The sequence below is a fragment of the Narcine bancroftii genome, chromosome 3, assembly GCF_036971445.1.
Source record: "Narcine bancroftii isolate sNarBan1 chromosome 3, sNarBan1.hap1, whole genome shotgun sequence".
Taxonomy (NCBI): Eukaryota; Metazoa; Chordata; class Chondrichthyes; order Torpediniformes; family Narcinidae; genus Narcine; species Narcine bancroftii.
This window is the reverse complement of record NC_091471.1, coordinates 219263959-219284743: the sequence shown is the minus strand read 5'-3', so window position 1 is coordinate 219284743 and position 20785 is coordinate 219263959. Positions and strand designations below refer to the sequence as shown.

At 43.5% G+C, this 20785-nt stretch overlaps 1 protein-coding gene across 3 annotated transcripts in view; it reads left to right on the top strand.

The window, feature by feature from the left end:
* The window catches only part of slc2a9l2 (solute carrier family 2 member 9, like 2), a 316787-nt gene that overhangs the window by 265010 nt on the left and 30992 nt on the right, over window positions 1-20785 (top strand). For 2 of the 3 annotated variants that reach the window (XM_069926646.1, XM_069926648.1), the window contains exons 10-11: window positions 1763-1864; window positions 5478-5553. In XM_069926646.1, the coding sequence (XP_069782747.1) occupies window positions 1763-1864; window positions 5478-5553 (178 nt within the window). The remainder of the gene's footprint in view (window positions 1-1762; window positions 1865-5477; window positions 5554-20785) is intronic. The other variant, XM_069926647.1, reaches the window with a different exon arrangement.

Below are 20785 nucleotides of genomic sequence, written 5' to 3'. Positions count from 1 at the left end.
AATCATTCACTTTTCACTTCTCCAAATTCACCGGTATCAGGCAATTCTCATATTGTGCACAGAATTTAACATTTATGAATTTTCCTTACATCTATTTGTCTACCTAAGAGTCTTTTGAATGCCCCTATTGTACCAGCCTCAACCACCGGCAATGGGTTCCAGGCACCCACCACTCTGTGTAAAAACAAATATCTCTGATACCTGTTTCATCTTGTATTTGTATGTGTGAATTATTAAACAACACATGGATGAAGGAAAAGGTTCTTTACTTTAAATTTGTTATAAACAGCAACATGAGGCTGCAATTCTCTATTACAGATCTGTATACTGTGGGTCAGCCCCTACTGGCAGCCAAGTCTAATCAAACAGTAAGACATTGCTAGTTGCATCAACCCCTCTTGCCGTCAGGAGGTGCCAGTCAATATTGGGGAAGTTGAAATCACCCATAACTTCAACCCTGTATTTCCTGCACCATTCCAAAATCTGCCTACTTATCTTCTCCTCAGTTTCCCAAGGGCTATTTGGGAGCCTATAGACTTCTCCCAGCACAGTGATTACTCCCTTCCTATTTCTGACTTCCACCCACACCGACTCAGTGGACACTCCCTCTACAGCATCCTCCCTTCCTGAAGCTGTGATACTACCCTGACCAGTAATGCTATCCCCTACCCCCTTTCTACCTCCCGTCCTATTCTTTTTAAAACATCAAAACCCGGGTACCTGCATCAACCAGTCCTTGCCCTTCCTCCAGCCAAGTATCTGTAACGGCCACAACATCGTAGTTCCACATACTGATCCACACTCTAAGTTCATCTCCTTTATTCCTAATATGCCTCGCGTTGAAATAGACACATTTCCAACTCTCTAACTGGGTACCTTTATGTTTCATCCCCTGCCTGTCCTTCCTCACCAACTCAGAGCATATATCATCATGTTTTTGTCCTTCTACCCTAATCTCTGCCCTCACATTCTGATTCCCACCCCACCCCCCCCCCACCGAACCCCCACCACTGCCAAACTAGTTTCAACAGGGAAGAAGACATTCACCCAAGTGATCTTTACTGGTGATGGTGCTTCTCATGAGCACCATCTCACTCCACACTATCTCTTCTGACCAACATGCTCTTCTGTTTGTTTTTTCTTTATGTACACGTCAAGCACTCACCATGGTTACATGCCTCCGAGTAAAGAGTTCCACTGAACACTGTGTTGGATTTGTAGATAATTATTTTGCATTTGGGGTCCCTTAAATTTTATTTATTAAGCCTTTTGTATTGTTCCTTTTAATTGGATATTGCCTGATCGAAAATCATGTGCAAGGGAATGTCGTGCACGTCTGAGGTAAACGAGGGAGACGGTAGAAGCTGAAAAACAGAGCAACACTGAAATTGCTTGTCAGGGTCAGGCATCAACGTTTTGGTGTGAGACCCTTCGTTGGGAATTCCTGATGAATCTTTTCCGCCCAAAGTATTAACTGTCTATTGCCTCCCATGGATGCCGCCTGATCCACTGAGTTCCTCCAGCATTTTGTGTACGGCACACCAATCTGTCGGGGGTCTACCAGCTGGGCAGGCTCCTCATCCCAGTAATTTGTGACGTCTTTGTCAATGATGCATGAGACTGCTATTGCCTCACACCGGCATATGTCTGCGTGACAGCTTTAGCTCTCGTTTCCATACTTTGTCTGGGAAAAGAATGTAAACAGCTTGCAATTATTTTTAACTCGAAAATAAAAAATCTTTTTTTCCCCCCCACCCCCCAGAGTTTGACCATTGAAAGACTTGGCCGGAGGTCCCTTCTCATTGGTGGATTCAGTTTCATGTCATTCTTCTTTGGATTGCTCACGGTTTCATTAAATCTACAGGTACATCTATTAAATTATCGTTTTAACGAAACCCTTGCTGGAACCTCTCGTGCACGCGCTCAGTGCTCTGAAGGCACAAGGGACACTGCAGATGCTGGAATCTTTATGGCCCATACAATATGCGCTGGTGCTCTGCTCAATTCTCTGAAGATGCCCCTTTCTGACTTTTTTTTCATCTAACGGTGTCAGATGACATTTATATCTAGCTTCTTTCCCCTCCTTCTGGCCCTGTTGGTTATTAAGGACAGTAGATATTTATGTTAAATTTATATCTCCTGAGTTTATGCACCTGGGTAAAATGGCCAAGTCTCATTTCACCTCCGCTCCTGACCACACCAACTGAATTGGCTGCTGACTGGAGAGGCCCTTGTTTCGGATTATCGGCAGTTAAATGTGAAAAATGTGGCTGTGAACACTGTCAATGCACATCATTAGAGCTACTAAAATATAGAGCTACTCATGTATGAGTGTGGAAGAGGCAAAAGTGAAACATGAAGCTGCAGTATATATTCACCTTTCTACATCTAAAACTGGTGTTAAATCATTTACATGCAGGCTAGTGTAAAAGGCTCTATATTCAGCAAAATATTACAATAATCAAATACAAGAAAAAGAAAAGACAAAGCACTTTTGTTGGGAAAAAACACCAGAAAGGTAATCAGTACTCTTTAAATTACAGAGTGTTACAGTCTGTTGTCATGGGGATAGTCACGAAAATTATTATACAGGTACACAATCCTTTATTCGGACATCTAAAATCTGGAAAGCTCCAAAAACCGGCATTTTTTTCCTGATGCTGGTACAGCGGAGGGAGAGAGAGACACACACACACACAGCAGCGCGACTAGGTTTGGCCAGGGGGGTGGGGAGAGAGATGGCAGCGTGATTCGGGCGGGCGGGTGAGAGAGAGACGGGAGTGCGACTTGGGCGGGCAGGGGGAGGGAGACGGCAGTGTGACTCGGGCGGGCGAGTTGAGAGAGACGGCAATGCGACTTGGGCAGGCGGGGGGGGTAGGAGAGAGAGACGGCAGCGCGATTCAGGTGGGCAAGGAGGGAGAGAGATGGCAGCATGACTCAGGTGGGTGGGAGGGAGAAACAGCAGCACGACTCGGGCGGGCAGGGGTGAGAGAGATGGCAGTGCGACTCAGGCGGGCGGGTGGGAGAGAGATAAGAGCACGACTCGGGGGGGTCGAGGGAGATAGGAGTGAGAGACGGCAGCGCGATTTGAGTAGGCAAGGGGGGAGAGAGATGGCAGCGTGACTCAGATGGATGGGAGGGAGAAACAGCAGCGCGGCTCGGGCGTGCGAGGGAGAGAGATAGGAGCGCGACTCGGGCGGGCGAGGGGGATAGGAGAGAGAGACGGCAGCGCGATTCGAGTGGGCAAGGGGGGAGAGAGATGGCAGTGTGACTCGGGCGGGCGAGGGGGGAGGAGAGAGAGACGGCAACGCAACTCGGGCAGTCAGGGGGAGAGAGACAGCAGCGCGACTCGGGCGGGCAGGGGGGGAGAGAAATGGCAGCGTGACTCGGGTGGGTGGGGGGAGGAGGGAGAGATGGCAGTGCGATTCAGGTGGGTGGGGGAGGAGAGAGAGATGGCAGTGCGATTCGGGTGGACAGGGGGGAGAGATGGCAGCGCGACTCGGGTGGGCGAGGGGGACAGAGATGCCAGTGCGACTGGAAGAGGGTGGATACAGCAACACAATTCGGGAGGACTTAAATCTTGAACAGTTGGCTTTTGTTCTGAAATCTGGAAAAATCTGAAATTCAGAACACACTGTTCCCCAAGGGTTCCAGATAAAGGATTATGTACCTGTAATCATATTAACTTCTGCTAAGACCTTTCCTCATTTCTATTCCTTAAAGATGTATGGAGGTAGTTTGCAGGGTGCAGAGAATGGAGAGGAAGGATTGCCAACATAGAACAGAACAAGACAGAAAGAGGCTCTTGTCTGTGCCAAGCAGATCACATATTATTTTAAATTCAGACCTACAGCACAGTAACAGGCTCTTCGGCCCATGAGACCGTGCTGCCCAATTACACCCAATTGAATTACAATCCCAGTAAGTTTTGAACGGCGAGAGGAAACCAGAACCCCCCCCCCCACAAGGAAACCCACAGAGACACAGGGAGAACGTATAAACTTCTGAAAGAGAGTGCTGGATTCGAACCCAAGTCTCTGGTGGCTGTAACAGTGTTGCGCTAGCCTCTACACTAACTGTGCTGCCCAAGTTGATGCCCAAGTTAAAGTAGCACATTGCTTCCTGAATTCCCTTAGTACTCATGTGTCTATCTAGAACCCTCTTAAATGCTTCTATATTATTTGCTTTCACTACTACTTCTGGCAGCCCATTCCAGGCACTTAATACTCTCTCCCTTATACATTCCTCCACCTCATCCGTATCTGCAGCCATCTATCTCCTCATGTGCCTCCTTCAATTACCTGGGATATATGTCAAGACCTGGGGGTTTAACTGCCTAAATTGTCTCAGAAAAAAACCTGGTATCATCTCTTTCTTTATTTCAAAATTCCCTAACATTTTAACATTCTCTTCCCCATGCTCCATATAGCTTCTTCTGGATCCTTCTTGGGAAATACCAATGCAAAATATTCATTAGAACCTCACCCACTTTCTTAGCATAAATTCCTTACTTCATCATTGAGTGATGACATTCTAGTCATCTTGTTTTTAATTGCTGTATAAAATGCCTTGGGATTCTCTTTGATCCTGCTTGCCATGGATGTTTCATGGCCCCCTTGGGCAATGCTGGAGCTCTTTCCTGCAATATTTGTCTCTCCCCAGGGCCCTATCTGATTTTAGCTTCTTAAACTATACTGTTTACTTTTTCTCTTTGATCAGATTCATAACCTCGCTCATCATTCTGGATCCTTGAACTGCGTCATTCCCACCTTTCCTCCTTACAAGAACTTGCTGGTCCCGAATTCTAATTTCACTTGTCCTGAAACAACTCCTGACAACGTCAGTTGTAGACTTGCTCATTAAATCCAGCTCCCAATTAGCCTTATAAACTCAATCCAGGGTCCCATCCTGAAACCTTAGCTGAGCACTTCTACCTCTGGATGCTGCCTGATCTGCTGAGTTCCTCCAACAGCTCGTCGGTGGCTCACACTTCCATCGTGTAGAACCTCTGCAGAGTTTCTAGAGGTATTGCTTTACTCACTACTTGCTTTGTTGTTTCATCTATAGAAAGTTGCTCTCTCAAACATTGTTAATCACAAAGCAATAAATATCGTAAAGATTAAATGCTCACACTTGTTTCCAGGCATTGCCTTGAGGTTGAGGATGGCTTTCTTCTATTCCACCTGTTGAACCCTTGTAGACTCTAACGCAGGTGGGGCAGGAGGTATTTAATGGGGGAAGTTTGGAGGGGAGGTAGTTGCCTACCATATACACTGAGTGTCTGTTTGTTAACACAGAATAACTAGACATTGTTACTTGGTATTAGAATTGTTTATAAAACCAACTCTCAAGTTGCAAACCTAAGTTTTCTTGATTTGAAAGTAAATGTTATCAGAAGTTTTGAAGGAAATGTGTGCTAAATTTTGACTGTCTCCTGAATTTGTAAAATATGTTGCTTTGAAATACATATTTTTCAGGACAAAGTTTTTTGGATGTCTTATGTGAGTGTCTTCTCCATCCTTGGTGTAATCACATCATTTTGTATGGGTCCAGGTAAATGTTAAAATTATATTACAGTAAGTAACTAGACATTTTTTCTGTTCTGTTAATAACCATTGCTCAAAGTTCTCTCTTCTGTGGAGGGCATTTGTCCAGATTTGGTCCAAGTAAATAGATCAGCAAGACTGCCGATTTTTCTGTGTGCATATTTGTATTTGGGAATTCAGGGATAGGTGTCTGCCTGCTGGTTATTTTCTGATGTTATCACAGCACTTAGGGCTAGTAGCCATTGGTGATAGGTCTGAGGATGTGCCAGGAATGTTTCCCTGTTCATTTAATTGAAGGAAATTGCTGTAAGATACCCAGGTTATACAGGAAATCTGTAGCTCCTGGAGAACTGGAACAATACACAAAAGTGCTGCAGGAACTTCTCCCTCACCACTACACAGGCCCCTAATTGTCCTTCCAAGTGAAACAACGCTCTGCTTGTGAATCTTCAGGAGTCATTTACTGCGACTGTTGCTCCCGATGAAGCCTACTCTATATCAAGGAAACTGGACACTGACTGGTGGATTGCTTCATTGAGCACCTTCACTCTGTCAGCTGCAGCAGCAAGAACCTCCCACTAGCCAGCCACTTCAGTTCCACATTTCATTCCCACACTGACATGTCCGTCCATGGCCCAAGGTTGACCCACATGTAAATTGGTGGAACAACACCTTAAGTTTTGCCTTGGCAGTCTCCAACCAGATGGCATTAATGTCGACTACTCCAGTTTCTGGTGATCGCCTCATCCCTTTCTCCTTTTTCCTCTCCTTTCTTTCCCTCATTCCTCTAATACCTTTCCTCTGCCCATCACCTATACTTTCCACCCATTCCCTTCCTTCCTCCTATCAGAGCCTTCTAACCCCTCCCCATTACCTCTTTTCTTCCCCCTCCCACCACCATTCACCTACTGTAATCCTGTGCTCTTCCCCACCCCACCCTCACCTTTTTATTCTGGTGTCTGCCAGATCTTGGTATGCCTGGAGGAGCTCAGGCCCAAAACATTGATTACTTATTGTTTTTCATGGATGCTGCATGACCTGCTGAGTTCCTCCAGCATTCTTGTTTACAGGTACTCCCCGACTTGCGACCTATGTGACTTACGTCTATCCGCACATACGATCAAATTTATTTAAAAAATATAAAACTTGCATTATTATGGGGAAAATTGGGCCTATCTATGGTGGTTGCCATGTTGGCTGTTGTCCAACCTCCCAGAGGGCTGGCCTTGGTGGCCACCACGTTGAGATATTTCACAGCATTCTAATTCCCTGTGTCCCCGTTTTTTTCTAATCCTGTTGCTCAATATTCTGATGGTCAGACGGATTTTAGAGGCCAATGTAGAGTCGGCAGGGTGCTCAGGGTCTGCAGCAACAAAGAGAATGAGAAGGATTCGGAGATAGAGAACAGAAGGAAGTAAATCGTTTTACTTCAGTATCACAGGTAGGGCAATTCTCTGACATACGTCCATTCCAAGATACGTCCGGTCATCCAGGGAGTACCTGTATCGTATCCAAGTAATAACTCATAATCCTTGGTATTTTAATTTAACTATCCTTTTAAAGGGTTTATGGATTTCTCTTAATATCTTCATATTTGCATGCCAACTCAGATTTTCAAAGTATTTAACTTGCTTTTGGGATCTTTTGTAGCGGCCCGCACATAAAATGGCTAACGAACGCGCGAACCTGGGGGTGACACCGGCCACCATCCCAGGTGACCTTCCACATGGCGGGGAACCGTGGTGGGAATACCAGCCAATCCCAGACTGGTGTACTGATGATGCAGGGCCCTCACATCAGCGCCCAAATAAACGTAACAGCCAGTGCAATAAACCACGCTCGTCCAACACAAATGCTGCACTTTAATCTTTTAATGGTTTTTAAACTTTTTTAAGATCATAAGAACAAGAAATGGAAAGGATTGAATCCTGTTCTGCTCTGTCTTCATAGCTCACCTTATACTCGTTCATGTTCCCACCTAGTCTCCTCACTCCATTCTCTCAGTCAGCTCCATGATTGGGCTGACAGAGTGTGAGCTCCTCAAGCAGAGGATTCTGAAGATTTACAATTTTTTGAGCAAAGACAATTATCCTCGTAAATAAAAGAACCCTTTGTTCCTGAATTCTCCAAACAGAATCTATCAACTTCCATCCTGACAATCCTTCTCAGAATCTTATGACTGGGACTAGAATACTCATTATCTCTTCATAAGATGACCTGATGATTGAATATGGTAGGAATATTCTTGGAATTGCAGATAATTTTGGAATTTTTGGAAGGTTGAACTGTGCTGTGGTTCTGACGAAGTCTGAGTTAACTGTCCATCATTCTTTTTGTTCCGATTTTTGTGGTTACGCTAACCTTGATGCCCCACATACTCCCTTTGTAGGAAAGGCCAGTATAAAACAATCAACCCAGAATGATCTCCTGCCATTCCCTGTAACATCACCCAAGGGGGATCATTTAAAATGAGTTAGAAATCAGAGGCATTACTAATCAAGACACTTGGACTCTTGAAACTTTTTCTTTTGTTATTGTAACTGTCAATTTTGCAAATATATTTGCTGGGACTTCCACATGGAATGTCTGATTGAAGATCAAATAACTCCTGGTGGAATGGATTAAAAGGCCAGATAATTTCTTCAGATCTTCTGGCAAACTTACAATAATTTTTTTTATGATTTAAATTTTATTGAGTTCTTTTAAAAAAAAGTTTCCCTAAACCCTCAAGTCGGTGTTAACATTATGTCAATCATAAGTTACAAAACATAAAGTTATCCATAAAATAGATACAAAGATGGCAGCAAACATATAAATATAATAACCTTATGTGTCTCTAATAACAGAAAAAGCTGCCGTTCCTTAATATGCTTCACCACTATGCCCACCATTATGTCCCCCCCCCCCAGGAAACCTAGATATTTTTCCCATTTTTGTGTATCAATGTCCAAGTTATCAAATTGTTTGCAAGACAGGCGTTCAAATGCTGCCACTTTGGCCATTTCTGAGGCCCACTTCTGAATTGATGGTTACCCCCCAAAATTTTTCCAACCTCTCAATATAATTTGTCTTCCTACCATTAGACTTGTCCAAATCCAATTGTGAGAGTATTTATCCCCAAGTAACCCAAGTGTCAAAGATCTGGGGCAAAAAAGGAATTTGAATGAATACCTGAAACTTTACCAATATCCTTGTGTATCATAATCCAAAATTCTTGAATTCTGGGACAAGGCCAAAGTGCATGTATCAAGTCCCCTTTATCCAACATTCAGGGGTATTTTTCAACTCTAGTCTATATAACCCTGCTGGAGTCCAATAAAAACGATGCAGAATCCTACACTGAATTAGGCACACTCTCAGGTCTCTTGACATTATTTTGATATTTTTACAAATTTTGTCCCATTCTTCCATCTCAAAAACTGCACTCAGATTTGTTTCCCATGTTTCTTTTAAGAGCCAACAGAAGTTTATCCCCTGAGATTTGTGTTCAGGCTGAATAATGAAATGAGGCTCCGTGACCTTTACCATAAGCAGCCAGTACAGGACAGCATCGTAGCAACTTGCGAGGGTTGCTTTGTAGAACCAAACATTGTACCACATGACACAGTTGGGAAAAGTCAATGCCTTGAAGCTGAATAGTATTCCAAAGGTTAATTACCTGTTCCAATTGTTACCAGTGTAAATCCCAACATAATTTAAGCAATTTTATAAAATAATTAAGGCTTTTATTTGGAATGCCCATGCTTAAACCTTGATAAATTACAATTGCCAGTTGAAAGGGGGAGGGGGCTTAGGTTTGCCAAAGTTAATGTATTATTATTATATTTTTACTCTTAAGCATGCAGCACATTGGTCTCTCCCTCTGCAGAGAGCACTTCCTTGGTATCATATTGAGTGTTTTGCTCTTCCTCCTATCCCTCCATTACAATGTTTGTCTTTCAAGTTACCTCCTGAGGCAAGATCTCACCCAATTATATCGCTTATGGTTACGAACCACGTGTAATGAGTAACAATGGGCAATGAATCAGACAGTGTTCAATTTTAAAACACTCATTTTATTTCTAACTCTTAAACTATAGTCTTAACTTTTAAACTATCCTTAAGACTAAATCTACCCCAACTCTGCGCAGGTATACTAGTGTGTGTGTGTGTGTGTGTGTGTGTGTGTGTGAGTGAGATACCCAACACTGGAGTCGTGGAGTTGTTTCTGCTACAGACTCACAAGTTCTTCTTGCATTGCCTTTGAAGAAATGTCCATCCACACGAGCTGTGGTCATCACACTTTTGTAGGCAAGACTTGAAGTAGGTGGCCTCCACGAAGCTTCCAAGACTCTGGTACCAGTCTCTCCAAGTAACTTCACTGTTAGTCACAATCAAAATGAAGCATTTTGGTTCCAAAAAAGACCCTCCTGGCACATGTCAATCCACTGAAAAGGCCCAGTCATTCACAGAGCCTGCTTTGCTCTGAATTCCACAGAATGGCTGGCCACAAGAGCTGCTTCAACAAACTGTTTTCTCTCCAGCAGCCAGCTTGGTTCTCCCTTGCAAAATCACAATGTCTTTGCAAATATATCTAATCTGGAACAGACTGTGACAAGCCTTCCCTCAGTTCTTCCAGTGTAACGAATTGTCGCTGGGCTATGTTGTGATGGTGCTTGTGTGAAATGTTAACTGTGATCATTCAGCCCCTCCAGTCTATACTATCCCTTATAGTGATAATCCCATTTTACTTAAATGGGAACTCATAATAATATGCATTTATTCTGGAATAAATTAGCCAGATTATTTAAATGTGGCTCATATTTGAATGAAGCCTCAGGCAGTTGGATGAATCCAAAGTTGTACATTGATAAGTCCCCTTTTTTCTGAAGGAATGGCAAGGAAAAGGTATAGTTAAATATGGAGACCTTGATAATGGTGACAGTTTAAAATATTTCAAATCAACTAATCATGATATCTCTAAGTCACAATTTTGGAGATTTAAAATTTTTTAATGGCACAGCATGGTAGAAGCCCCTTCTGGCCCACAATTACTGATTGTGTCCAAATAACCAACCAACCACTTATGTTTTGGAGGGTGGGAGGAAACCAAAGCACTTAAGGAAAACCCACACAGGTCATGAGGAGAATGTACAAACTCCTGACAGACTGCACCAGATTTGAATCTGGGTCACTGATGCTAAAATAACATTGTGCCAACTGTGCCATCCAATTATCCTTCAGTATCAAGTGAAAGCCATAGAAATCCAGAATATGTCATTCTTGCGACCTGATCTGGACCACCTGGAACAGGCATGGTGTCAATTGAGTCTGACAACATGTACAGTATAGGTAGTAAGAAGTTATCCAAATCATTTTGTAATGGACTGACACTTAGTAAAACCATAAGAAATAGGACCAGAAATAGGCTATTCAGCCCATCGATGCTGCCCTGCCTTTTAATCATGACCTGATCAATTTCCCCACTGCCTGACATTCTTTCCATGATGACTAATCAGGAACCTATTAATCTCTGTGTTAAATGCACCCAATGACTTGACTTCCACAATTGCCTGCGGAAACAAATTCCACAGATTTACTAAAGAGAAATTCCTCTACATCTCTGTTCTAAGCGGATGCCCTTCAATCCTGAAGTTGTGCCCCCTTGTCTTGGACTCTCCCACCATGGGAAACAACCTTTCGACATCTACCCTATCCATGCCTTTCAGTAGTTGAAATGCTTCAATGTGATACCCCCCCCCCCCCACCATTCTCCTAAATTCCAATGAGTACAGGCCAGGAGCTGTCAAACACTCCTCGTGTGATCATCTCATTCATGGAATCACCCTTGTGAACCTCCTCAGAACCCTCTCCAACGTCAGCACATCCTTTCTTTAAACTGCTCACAACAATTCAAGTGAGGTTCCACCAGCTCCTTATAGAGTCTCAACACCACATCCCTGCTCTTAATGAATGCCAACATTGCATTTACCTTTTTCACCACTGACTCAAGTTGCAATTTTACCTCAGGCTGTCCTGTATAAGGAATCCCATGTCTCTTAATGACGATTGATTATTAGCGCACTGACCTCTAATCCCTTTTATCAGCATTAAAACACAACTTTCCAGGTTTCATAAATGTAATTTCCAGATACTATAGGTCCACTTACTTTGATATTGCATCTAATATGCTGCTTATGTATTTATGTATTTAATATTGTAGCTTTCACTCAGCAAATAAAATAATTGTGCCAATTTGTTTCTGAACACAAAATACCATTTGCAAGCATGTCAATTTTTTTAGACTCACAGCATGGCAACAGCCCATGCCAGTCAGTTCCCTCCTTCCCACGTCCAATATACCAATTAATCTGCAACACCCCCCCCCCATATGTTTTGGAGGATGGGAAGAAACCGGAGCACCTGGAGGAAACCCACACAGACACGGGGAGAGTGTACAAACTCCTTACAGACAGTGCCGGATTCGAACCCGGGTCAATGGTGCTGTAACAGCGTTGTGCAAATTAACGAATATTTTGGAAAACAATCACTTCAAGCTCTTAACTTTTCATTAACCCACTAAGATGCATCTATTGTAGAAATCAAAAGTTGAAAAAGAAAAGAATAATTCAGCATCACCCGCAGTACTCCCTGTATAATATCGTTGCAAAGCACTAAAAATGCACTGTTCCAAAGTGATGGAGAAATTCAGGAAATCACAAAATAACTAATGGAAGTAAAATGTAACCAACATTTTGGGCCCAAGTCTTTTATAACACTAACAGTAACTCTACTTTACCACAGACAGAAGGCAGTTTCGTGCAATATTAGATGTAAAACACACAAGTCTGCTGACAAAGTGGTTGAAGTAGAAACACAAAGCTGGAGAAACTCAGCAGGTCAAACAGTGATATTTATATAGCAAAGGTAAAAATACATAACCAACAATTCGGGCTTGAACCCTTCATCAAGGTATGACAAAATGTCGGCAGGTGTCCGAATTAAAGAGTAAAGGGGGAGGGATGGTCACAAAAGCAGGAGAAAGGAGGGAGGGCACAGCAGTAATCAAGGGGAGGAGGGATGGCTAGTTGAAGGGAGAGGTAAGGGAGGGAGGAGAACTGGAAAGGGGGAGGGGGAAGTGGAGAGCAGGTCTGCAGAAACTGGCTGGAGAGTGCCCAGACAGAAAATCAGGTATTGTTTCTCCAATTTATGGGTGGTCAGAATGGGATAGTACATGGTCATGGACAGACATGTGACTGTGGGAGTGTGACACAGAACTGAAATGGTTGGCTACTGAGGGGTCTCTGTCACTAGTGCAGACGGAACGAAGGTGCTCAACGAAGTAATCTACTGATCTGCGCCCTGCCTTTCTGATGTAGAGAAAGCCACAAAGGGAGCACCGGATGCAGTAAATCAGTCCTGTCGATACACAAGGGAAGAGTTGCTTCTCTTAAAAGGCCTGTTTGGGATCCAGATCTGTGGTGAAGGAGGAGGTGTGGGCACTAGTGTGGCACCTCCTGTGGCCACAAGGGAAGGTGCTGTGGGGGGAAGGTGACTGGTGGGGAGGGATGACTACACAAGGGAGTCACGGAGGGAGCAGTCCCTACAGAAGGCAGAGAGGGGAGGAGAGGGGGAAGATGTGTCTGGTGGTGGGATCCTGTTGTAAATGTTGGCAATTCCAAAGGATAATGTGTTGGATGCGGTGGCTGGTGGGGTGGTAGGTGAGGATAAGGTGGATTCTATGTTTGTTGCATCTGAGGGCAGAGGGGGCCAGGGCAGATGAGTGAGAAATGGAGGAGATGTGGGTGAGAACTTAGTTGATGGTGGTGGAGGGGAAGCCACGTCTGTGGAAGAAGGAAGATATTGCAGAAGATCTGGACTAGAAGACCTCATCTTGAGGAACAGATGCGGCAGAGACAGAAATTGAGAGGAATGGATGGAATCTTTGCAGGGGGCAGGGTGTGAGGAAGTGTGGTCGAGGTAGTTGTGGGAGTTGGAGGGTTTGTAATATGTGTCGGTGGAAAGTCAACTTCATCCACTTTGCAGCCAATTTCCACCCTGATCTCAAACTCACCTGGTCCATCTCCATCAACCTTCTCCCCTTCCTGGATCTCTCTCTCCATCTCGGGAGATGAGCTTTCCACATCTGGTGAATTTTCAGTGGCTGAATACTGGATTTATTTGCCTTGTGACTGATTGACCCCGAGCAGGATTCACTAATTTGGGATCAGCTTGGATGATGTTCTTCTCATGCAATCCTATGCTTAGCACTTAGATCATAGGAACTATAGAAATTCAATTACAATTGGTCTAAATCATGTTGGGATTTGTCAAGCAGTTCTTAAAGGAATCACTCATCCCACGTAAGGAAATGCTGGACTTGTGCAGCTCAGCTGCATGTCTGAGATGAAGTGAATGATGGATGCAGGTACATCTGTAACTCCATTCTGTTCTCTTCACTCCAACTGCAGAGTATGGTCATGCATTATGCTGTGAAATCCACCGTAACTGTATACTGGGCATAATAGTATTAGCGATAAGAGGAAAAAGCTTTTATTGCTATTTTAGAGCCATATTGCTGGAAAAACTAGCCGGTCAAACAGTGTATATAGCAAAGATAAAGATCCATAACCATACCTTGATATCTTTGCTGTTTAAAAGATACAAGGCACTTTCAAGCAGGGAAAGCACTCACCAGTAAAGGCAGAGGTTCTCCACCCTTAGGGCTAAAGACGTACCTTTCTGAATGTGCCATGGCTGGCTCTGAGGTGCCAATTCCAACCCTACTTGGGGAAGGATAATCGGCGGACCGCTGAGCTCCGCCACCTGACCTCAATGTATAGCCGCTACAAGCAGCTGGTTAGGGGCGGGCTGATGATGCAGTCAGCCTGCGACCCATCTCCCAACTCACCCCTCCCCCTCCCAGGCAGGGGCGGTGGGCGGGAGCTGACTGGGCAGCAGGTGTCGGTGGAGCAGCAAGAGCCATCAGGGCGGGATGGCCGGTGCAGGCTGAGACAGCTACATTGGGTTGCTCTGGCCTTCGGCGCAGCTCTCTGGATCTCAAAACGCCATCTTCCCTACCCATAATCCCCCACATGGCTGGAACTGTTCTGGGAAACACAGAGCAGTTCCAGTTGCGTGGAGGATTATGGGTAGGGAAGATGGCCATTGCCCTGCTGCAGTATTTATGACAAGTCGTGCTATAGCACCAGTCTCCCCACCTCCATTGGCTCCAGAGGGCACTACAAGGTGCCTCAGGATATGAATGGGATGCTAGAGCAGCCTTTTAGGGCTGCTGTCTGAAAGGTGAGCTTTAAGTTTTTGATCTGCTCTTGTAGCCGGCCTTCAGGCGGAGGTTCTGACGTGAAATGGCCTAATGTTTGACCTGCTGACTTTCTCCAGCATTTTGCGTTTTTACTTCAACCACGGTGTTGCAGTTTTTTGTGTTTTACTTTTTTGATATTTTAATCTTTTCAGTTATTTAATAGTTTTAATATTTTAAGCAAATATATGTGACACTTAAGTAATGACAACTAACCACACAGGTAGTGGAGTTGTTGCCTCACAGTTTCAGTGATCTGGGTTCACTGTCAACCACTGGTATCTGTGTGACATTTGCAAATTCTGCCTGTGCTTCCATGTGTTTCCTAAGGGTACTCTGGTTCTCTTCCACATCCCAAAGATGTGTTAGGTGGTCTGAATTTGCTGCTGTAAATTTCCCCTGGAGTGGAGGTGGAGATTTGATTGGTATGTGGGGACAATGTAATGGGATGGCATTGGATTAGTGTTGAATGCAAGGTGGTCACCATGGGCTCAGTGCCTACTTCCAGGTTCTGGCCTGATCACTGCTCAAAAGCTGAAGCAGGGCATCGACACAATTCCCAGTCATCACTGAGATGAATGCCCTCCCACGTGTGGGCATTCAATCCTTTCAGCCTTGTATGTACTGATGAGTGAATGTGGGAGGTTAGTGTTACAAGCTCTGTGGACCCCAAAACCCAGCACCAATAGATATTCACCAAGACAAATGGTTATTTAAACAAAAGTGCTTTTAATTATCTTTAAACATGAAAACAGAATCACACTTTAACATCACTATTGACTTAACTAACCTAACTTAACCACTTAACCCCCTTTTAATTCTAAGCGGACATGTGTGTAATATGTGTGTATGTTCAGAAAAGTTCTTTGATTCACAGTCCAATCTCACTTCTCATTCCTCCAAGTTCACTAGTTGCAGGAAATTCTTATACTGTGCACAGAATTTAACATTAATAAATTCACCAGGCTTTGGTGCTTGGAAGGTAAATGATTACTGTTCAGGAAGGTTCTTGGTGGTTTCCAGAGAGAGATTTGTTGTTCGCTGGACACCCACAAATGATTCCTTTTTAATCAGGCACTTCAGTGTCTTGCCAAAGAAACTTGCCCCCTCAGGGTTCTCCAGATGATAACCTCTTTCTTTCAGGTCACCACAGAGTTCCTTTTTGTTTCCCTTATTCCAAGTGAAACATTAGACAGCCAGCCCTCTCCTCTTGCATGAACCACAAGGGCTTTGACCAGGCTGAACTAAGCCCTCACAACCCATTATCCAAATGGGGTTTTCCACAAGCTTGCCAGCTTATCCTGTTCCAATCCCAGCTGCTGCTGCTGACTGTAAATCTCTCTCTCTCTCTCTCTCTCTCTCTCTCTCTCTCACAGAGGGAAAGCCTGTTTGACTCTCTCTGCTTGCAAAACCACATGACTCTCTTTAGAACAACAAGTTCCCCTCCAGACAATCTGCGGCTCCAAGTTCTTTCATGTGTTGCCTTTTTGTAAACAACAATCCATTAGTGAAGTCTCTTGGACACTCTCCAAAGCTTTTGCAAAGGCTGTTGGCCCCGACATGTCTAGAATGAGCAGAGTTCCAATATTTTAAATAAGATCTGTTTTAAAGTGTTTGTATGTAACCTACACTAACAAGCCTGCCCCAATTTATCTCCCAAAAACATATCTATATTCTATCACAATAGCAAGTTTGGTGCTGGGCTAATCCAGTGTGTGTCAGCAGTGTCACCCCTCAAAGAACAAACCAGCTTGCTGCTTCTTTATTCATTTCAAATTGACTCACCTTCGCAAATCGGTTTTATTTGAATATTATCTCAATTTAAATGTTATTATACAATGTATTCTTGGGAATTCCCAAAGGGAAATTCTGCCTTTTCAAGCATTTATTTGCCAACTACGTGACTTGGCAGGAAGCTAACCACTAGATCAGTTTTGCTGAATATTAGCAAAATGAAATTATATTTTCAAAATATGTTGCTCAGTACTGTGCGACAATTAACTTGGTATTGTTTTTAAGTGGTTATTCTGATTTAAACAAGGTTAAAAAGGTAATAATTTTCCAGTACCTGTTGATACTATTGTAGATTCCGTCTATTAATATGCTCTCACCTATCAATTCTAAGCTCTCCATAAACCTGGCTCATGAAGTTTTATTCCCCATTGGACATATTACCAATATTTTTCAACTGATAAACCTTTCAATTTTACTTCCTAATCTACCATATCCAATTCACTCCTCAATCCCATGAAATTTGTTTTACTTACATACAAGACTAATCTTCAACATAAAGATTAATGACACTATAGTGTACTACCAGTAACCACAAAGACTAGGCAGAGGGAACAATAAGCTTTAATGTACAGAAGGACCTTACTGGCCCGGATCTAGGTATAGGAATGAAGGGAAAGGAGAGGTGGCTCGACCTTTATGGCCCAAGACCACAGGGGGAGGAGTCATAGGGTTTGAGTATTCAGTGGGCGGGCCAGCTCCATATATACAGTAGCCAACAATAACTATATACAATGGAGGAAACATATCACCATATACAATGGAGGAAACGTATTATCAAGCTGTAGTCATTTTCACTTGGGATGCCTCACTGGTTGTCTGACAGGAGGCAGAGAGTTGGGATAAGTGGGAGTTTTTCAGGTTGGCAGGAAGTGATAAGTGGGGTGCCGCAGGGGTCGGTGCTAGGCCCACAACTGTTCATCATTTACATTGATGACTTGGAGGAGAGGACAAAATGTGGTGTAGCCAAGTTTGCAGATGACACCAAATTGAGTGGAAGAGCAAATTCTAATGAGGATGTGGAGAGTCTGCAGAGGGATATAGTTAAGCTGGATGAGTGGGCAAAGGTCTGGGAGATGGAGTACAATGTTAGTAAGTGTGAGGTTATCCACTTTGGCAAGAAAAATAAAAGAGCTGAATATTATTTAAAGGGTGAAAAACTACAGCATGCTGTTGTGCAGAGGGACTTGGGAGCGCTTGTGCATGAATCGCTAAAAGTTAGGTTGGAGGTGCAGCAGGTTATTAAGAAGGCAAATGAAATGTTGGCCTTCATCACTAGAGGAATTGAATTCAGGAGAGGGGAGGTAATGTTGCAACTGTATAAGGTACTGGTGAGACCGCACCTGGAGTACTGTGTCCAGTTCTGGTCTCCATATTTGAGGAAGGATATACTGGCTTTGGAGACAGTCCAGAGGAGGTTTACTAGGTTGATCCCTGGGATGAAGGGGTTGACTTATGGTGAAAGATTAAATCGTCTAGGATTGTATTCACTCGAGTTCAGAAGAATGAGAGGAGATCTTATAGAAACATATAGGATTATGAAGGGTATGGATAGGATATATGTAGGAAGGTTTTTTTGAGCTGGCCGGGGAAACTAAAATGAGAGGACACAGTCTCAAGATTCGGGGGAGTAGATTTAGGACAGAGATGAGGAAAAATAGTTTTTCTCAGAGAGTAGTGAATGTTTGAAATTCTCTAACCAGGGAAGTGGTTGAGGCTGCCTCATTAAACATATTTAAAATTCAGATAGATAAATTTTTACATGATAGAGGAATTAGGGGATATGGGGAGAAGGCAGGTAGATGGAGTTAGGTCATAAATTAGATCAACCATGATCGTATTGAATGGCAGAGCAGGCTCGATGGGCCATTTTTGGCCTACTCCTGTTCCTACTTTCTATGTTCCTATGTGATTATGATGAAATTACTATTTAACCCATCTCATTTATATAAGAAAAGTCCTCAATCTTCTGAGGCCACTCGTAAATTGGAAGAACAACTACTTGTGTTCTGTCATGGCAGTCTCCAACTGGACGGCATCAATATCAAACTCTAGTTTCTGTTAACTCCCTTCCCTGGTCTTTCTCAGTCATCCTCCTGCTCCCCATCCTGTCCCTTCCTTCTCCTATCAGAGAGCTATTCGACTTAACTCTCTGCCCTCTCCTCTATCACTTCAGCCTCATTTTTTTCCTCCTCCTACCTGAATCCATCATCCATTAGTTGTTCTCTCTCTCCCACCCCCAATTGTTGGGGTATTTTCGGCAATCCTGATAAGTTCTCAGTCCCAAAACACCGGACTGCCTTTTACTTCCTATGGATGCTGAATTTCTCCAGCACTTTTGTGTACAGCACTAGACCCTAGCGCCTGCAGATTATGCGTTTCCTGCAGGTTTGCATCTGGTTTCATGATACAGGTACACAATCCTTTATCTGGAAACCTTGGGGGACAGTGTGTTCCGAATTTTGGATTTTTCCGGATTTCAAAATAAAAGCCAACTGCCCCAGATTTAAGCCCACCTGAATGGTGCTGCAGTATCCACCCCCTTCCAGTCACACTGGCATATCCCTTCCCCCGCCCACCTGAGTCACTCTGCCGTCTCCTCCCCCCTGACTCCCGCCCAACCTAGTTATGCTTCTGTGTGTGTGTGTGTGTCTCTCTCTCTCTCTCCCTCCACTGTACTAGCACCAGGAACAAAATGCCAGTCTTTGGAGCTTTCCAGATTTTAGATGTCCGGATAAAGGATTGTTTACCTGTATATTTCTGTGGTAAACCCTGTCAATGAACTCGTTCTTCCTATTACCTTTGACAAACGATGTGACTCATTCATATAAATTTTAAAATACCCATGTTAATTGTATTTCCTTTTGCATAAGGTTATTTCATGAAGAGTACGTTCTGCAATAGCTTGTCTGTGGTGGGGATCCTATAAACTCTCCAGCTTTCCTTGACGTCCAACCACTTTGATTGCACTTCCTGATCCTCCATTAATTTTGTTTTAATGAAGTGGTACTTGTATAAAATGTCAACCTACCTGTCTGAGACTCTTAACAATTGAATTTTTGCCCACCTGTATTATGAGAAATATTTAAAACTATTTATGAACAAGATTTGAAAGAATATTTTTAACAAAGCCAGTTGGTGCAATTGCCAGTACCTCTGGGTTACAGAAAGCAGTGGTTGAAACTAATGTGCATCTCTCCACATTAAGCTCCTCTCACGGTTTGTACCAATTAGGTTATTACTTTATTATTAACATGCTTTATCCAAGACAATACAAGTCAACACGGTTTCTCAGTGAATAATGCATAAGGCAATTATTCGCTTCCCCACAGAAAGCAATTACAACATGCAATTAAACACCATTTGAAGTAAAGAACAATGATAATGCTTGTTATCTTCAATGTGTCATACAAGGTGCAGCTCCAAGCCCTGGCATCCTTATTCCTCCAATTGTTGTTGCCTTTCTCTTAAAATAATATTTTGCATGATAGCTTTACCGCTCAGATTTCCAAATCTCCCTTTATAAAAATGTGTATCTCTGCCCTGCAGACTGTCAGACCTGCAGATTTTCAGTCATAGGCAGATGTGGATAAGGATTTGCAGCTGTCTTTATTTTCATAGTATCTATCGTCCTTTGGACTACTTTCTTCCAAATCTAAAATGAAACCCAATGCTGTCTGTCTGTAAGGAGTTTGTACGTTCCTCCTATCACCTCAGCTTTTTACTCTTCTGCCCTCCCTCCCATATCCACCTATGGCCTTTGTACCTCCTCTTACTCCTTCTTCCCTTCTCCCCTCCTCACCTTTTTTATTCAGGCACCTTTTGCTCATACCTCGGTGAAGGGCTTAGGCCTGAAACGTTGTTTTATATAACTTTGCTTTCTATAGGCACTGTGTCATCTGCTGAGTTTCTCCAGGACTTTTTTGTATTGTCCATTTTAAGTGTCTGCCTCATAAATGTAGAAATTGTATCTGATTCCAATACCCGGTGGGGGTGTGGAATGAACTTCCGGCAGAGGTGGTTGCAGTGAACTGGGATTCACTGGTAGTGTGTTGTGCTGATGGCTGGCCCGGCCTCCCAGCTTTGTCCCCATCTTCCCACATATAATCCTGGTTTCCCACCTAAACTCAGAACCCTTCCGAAGATT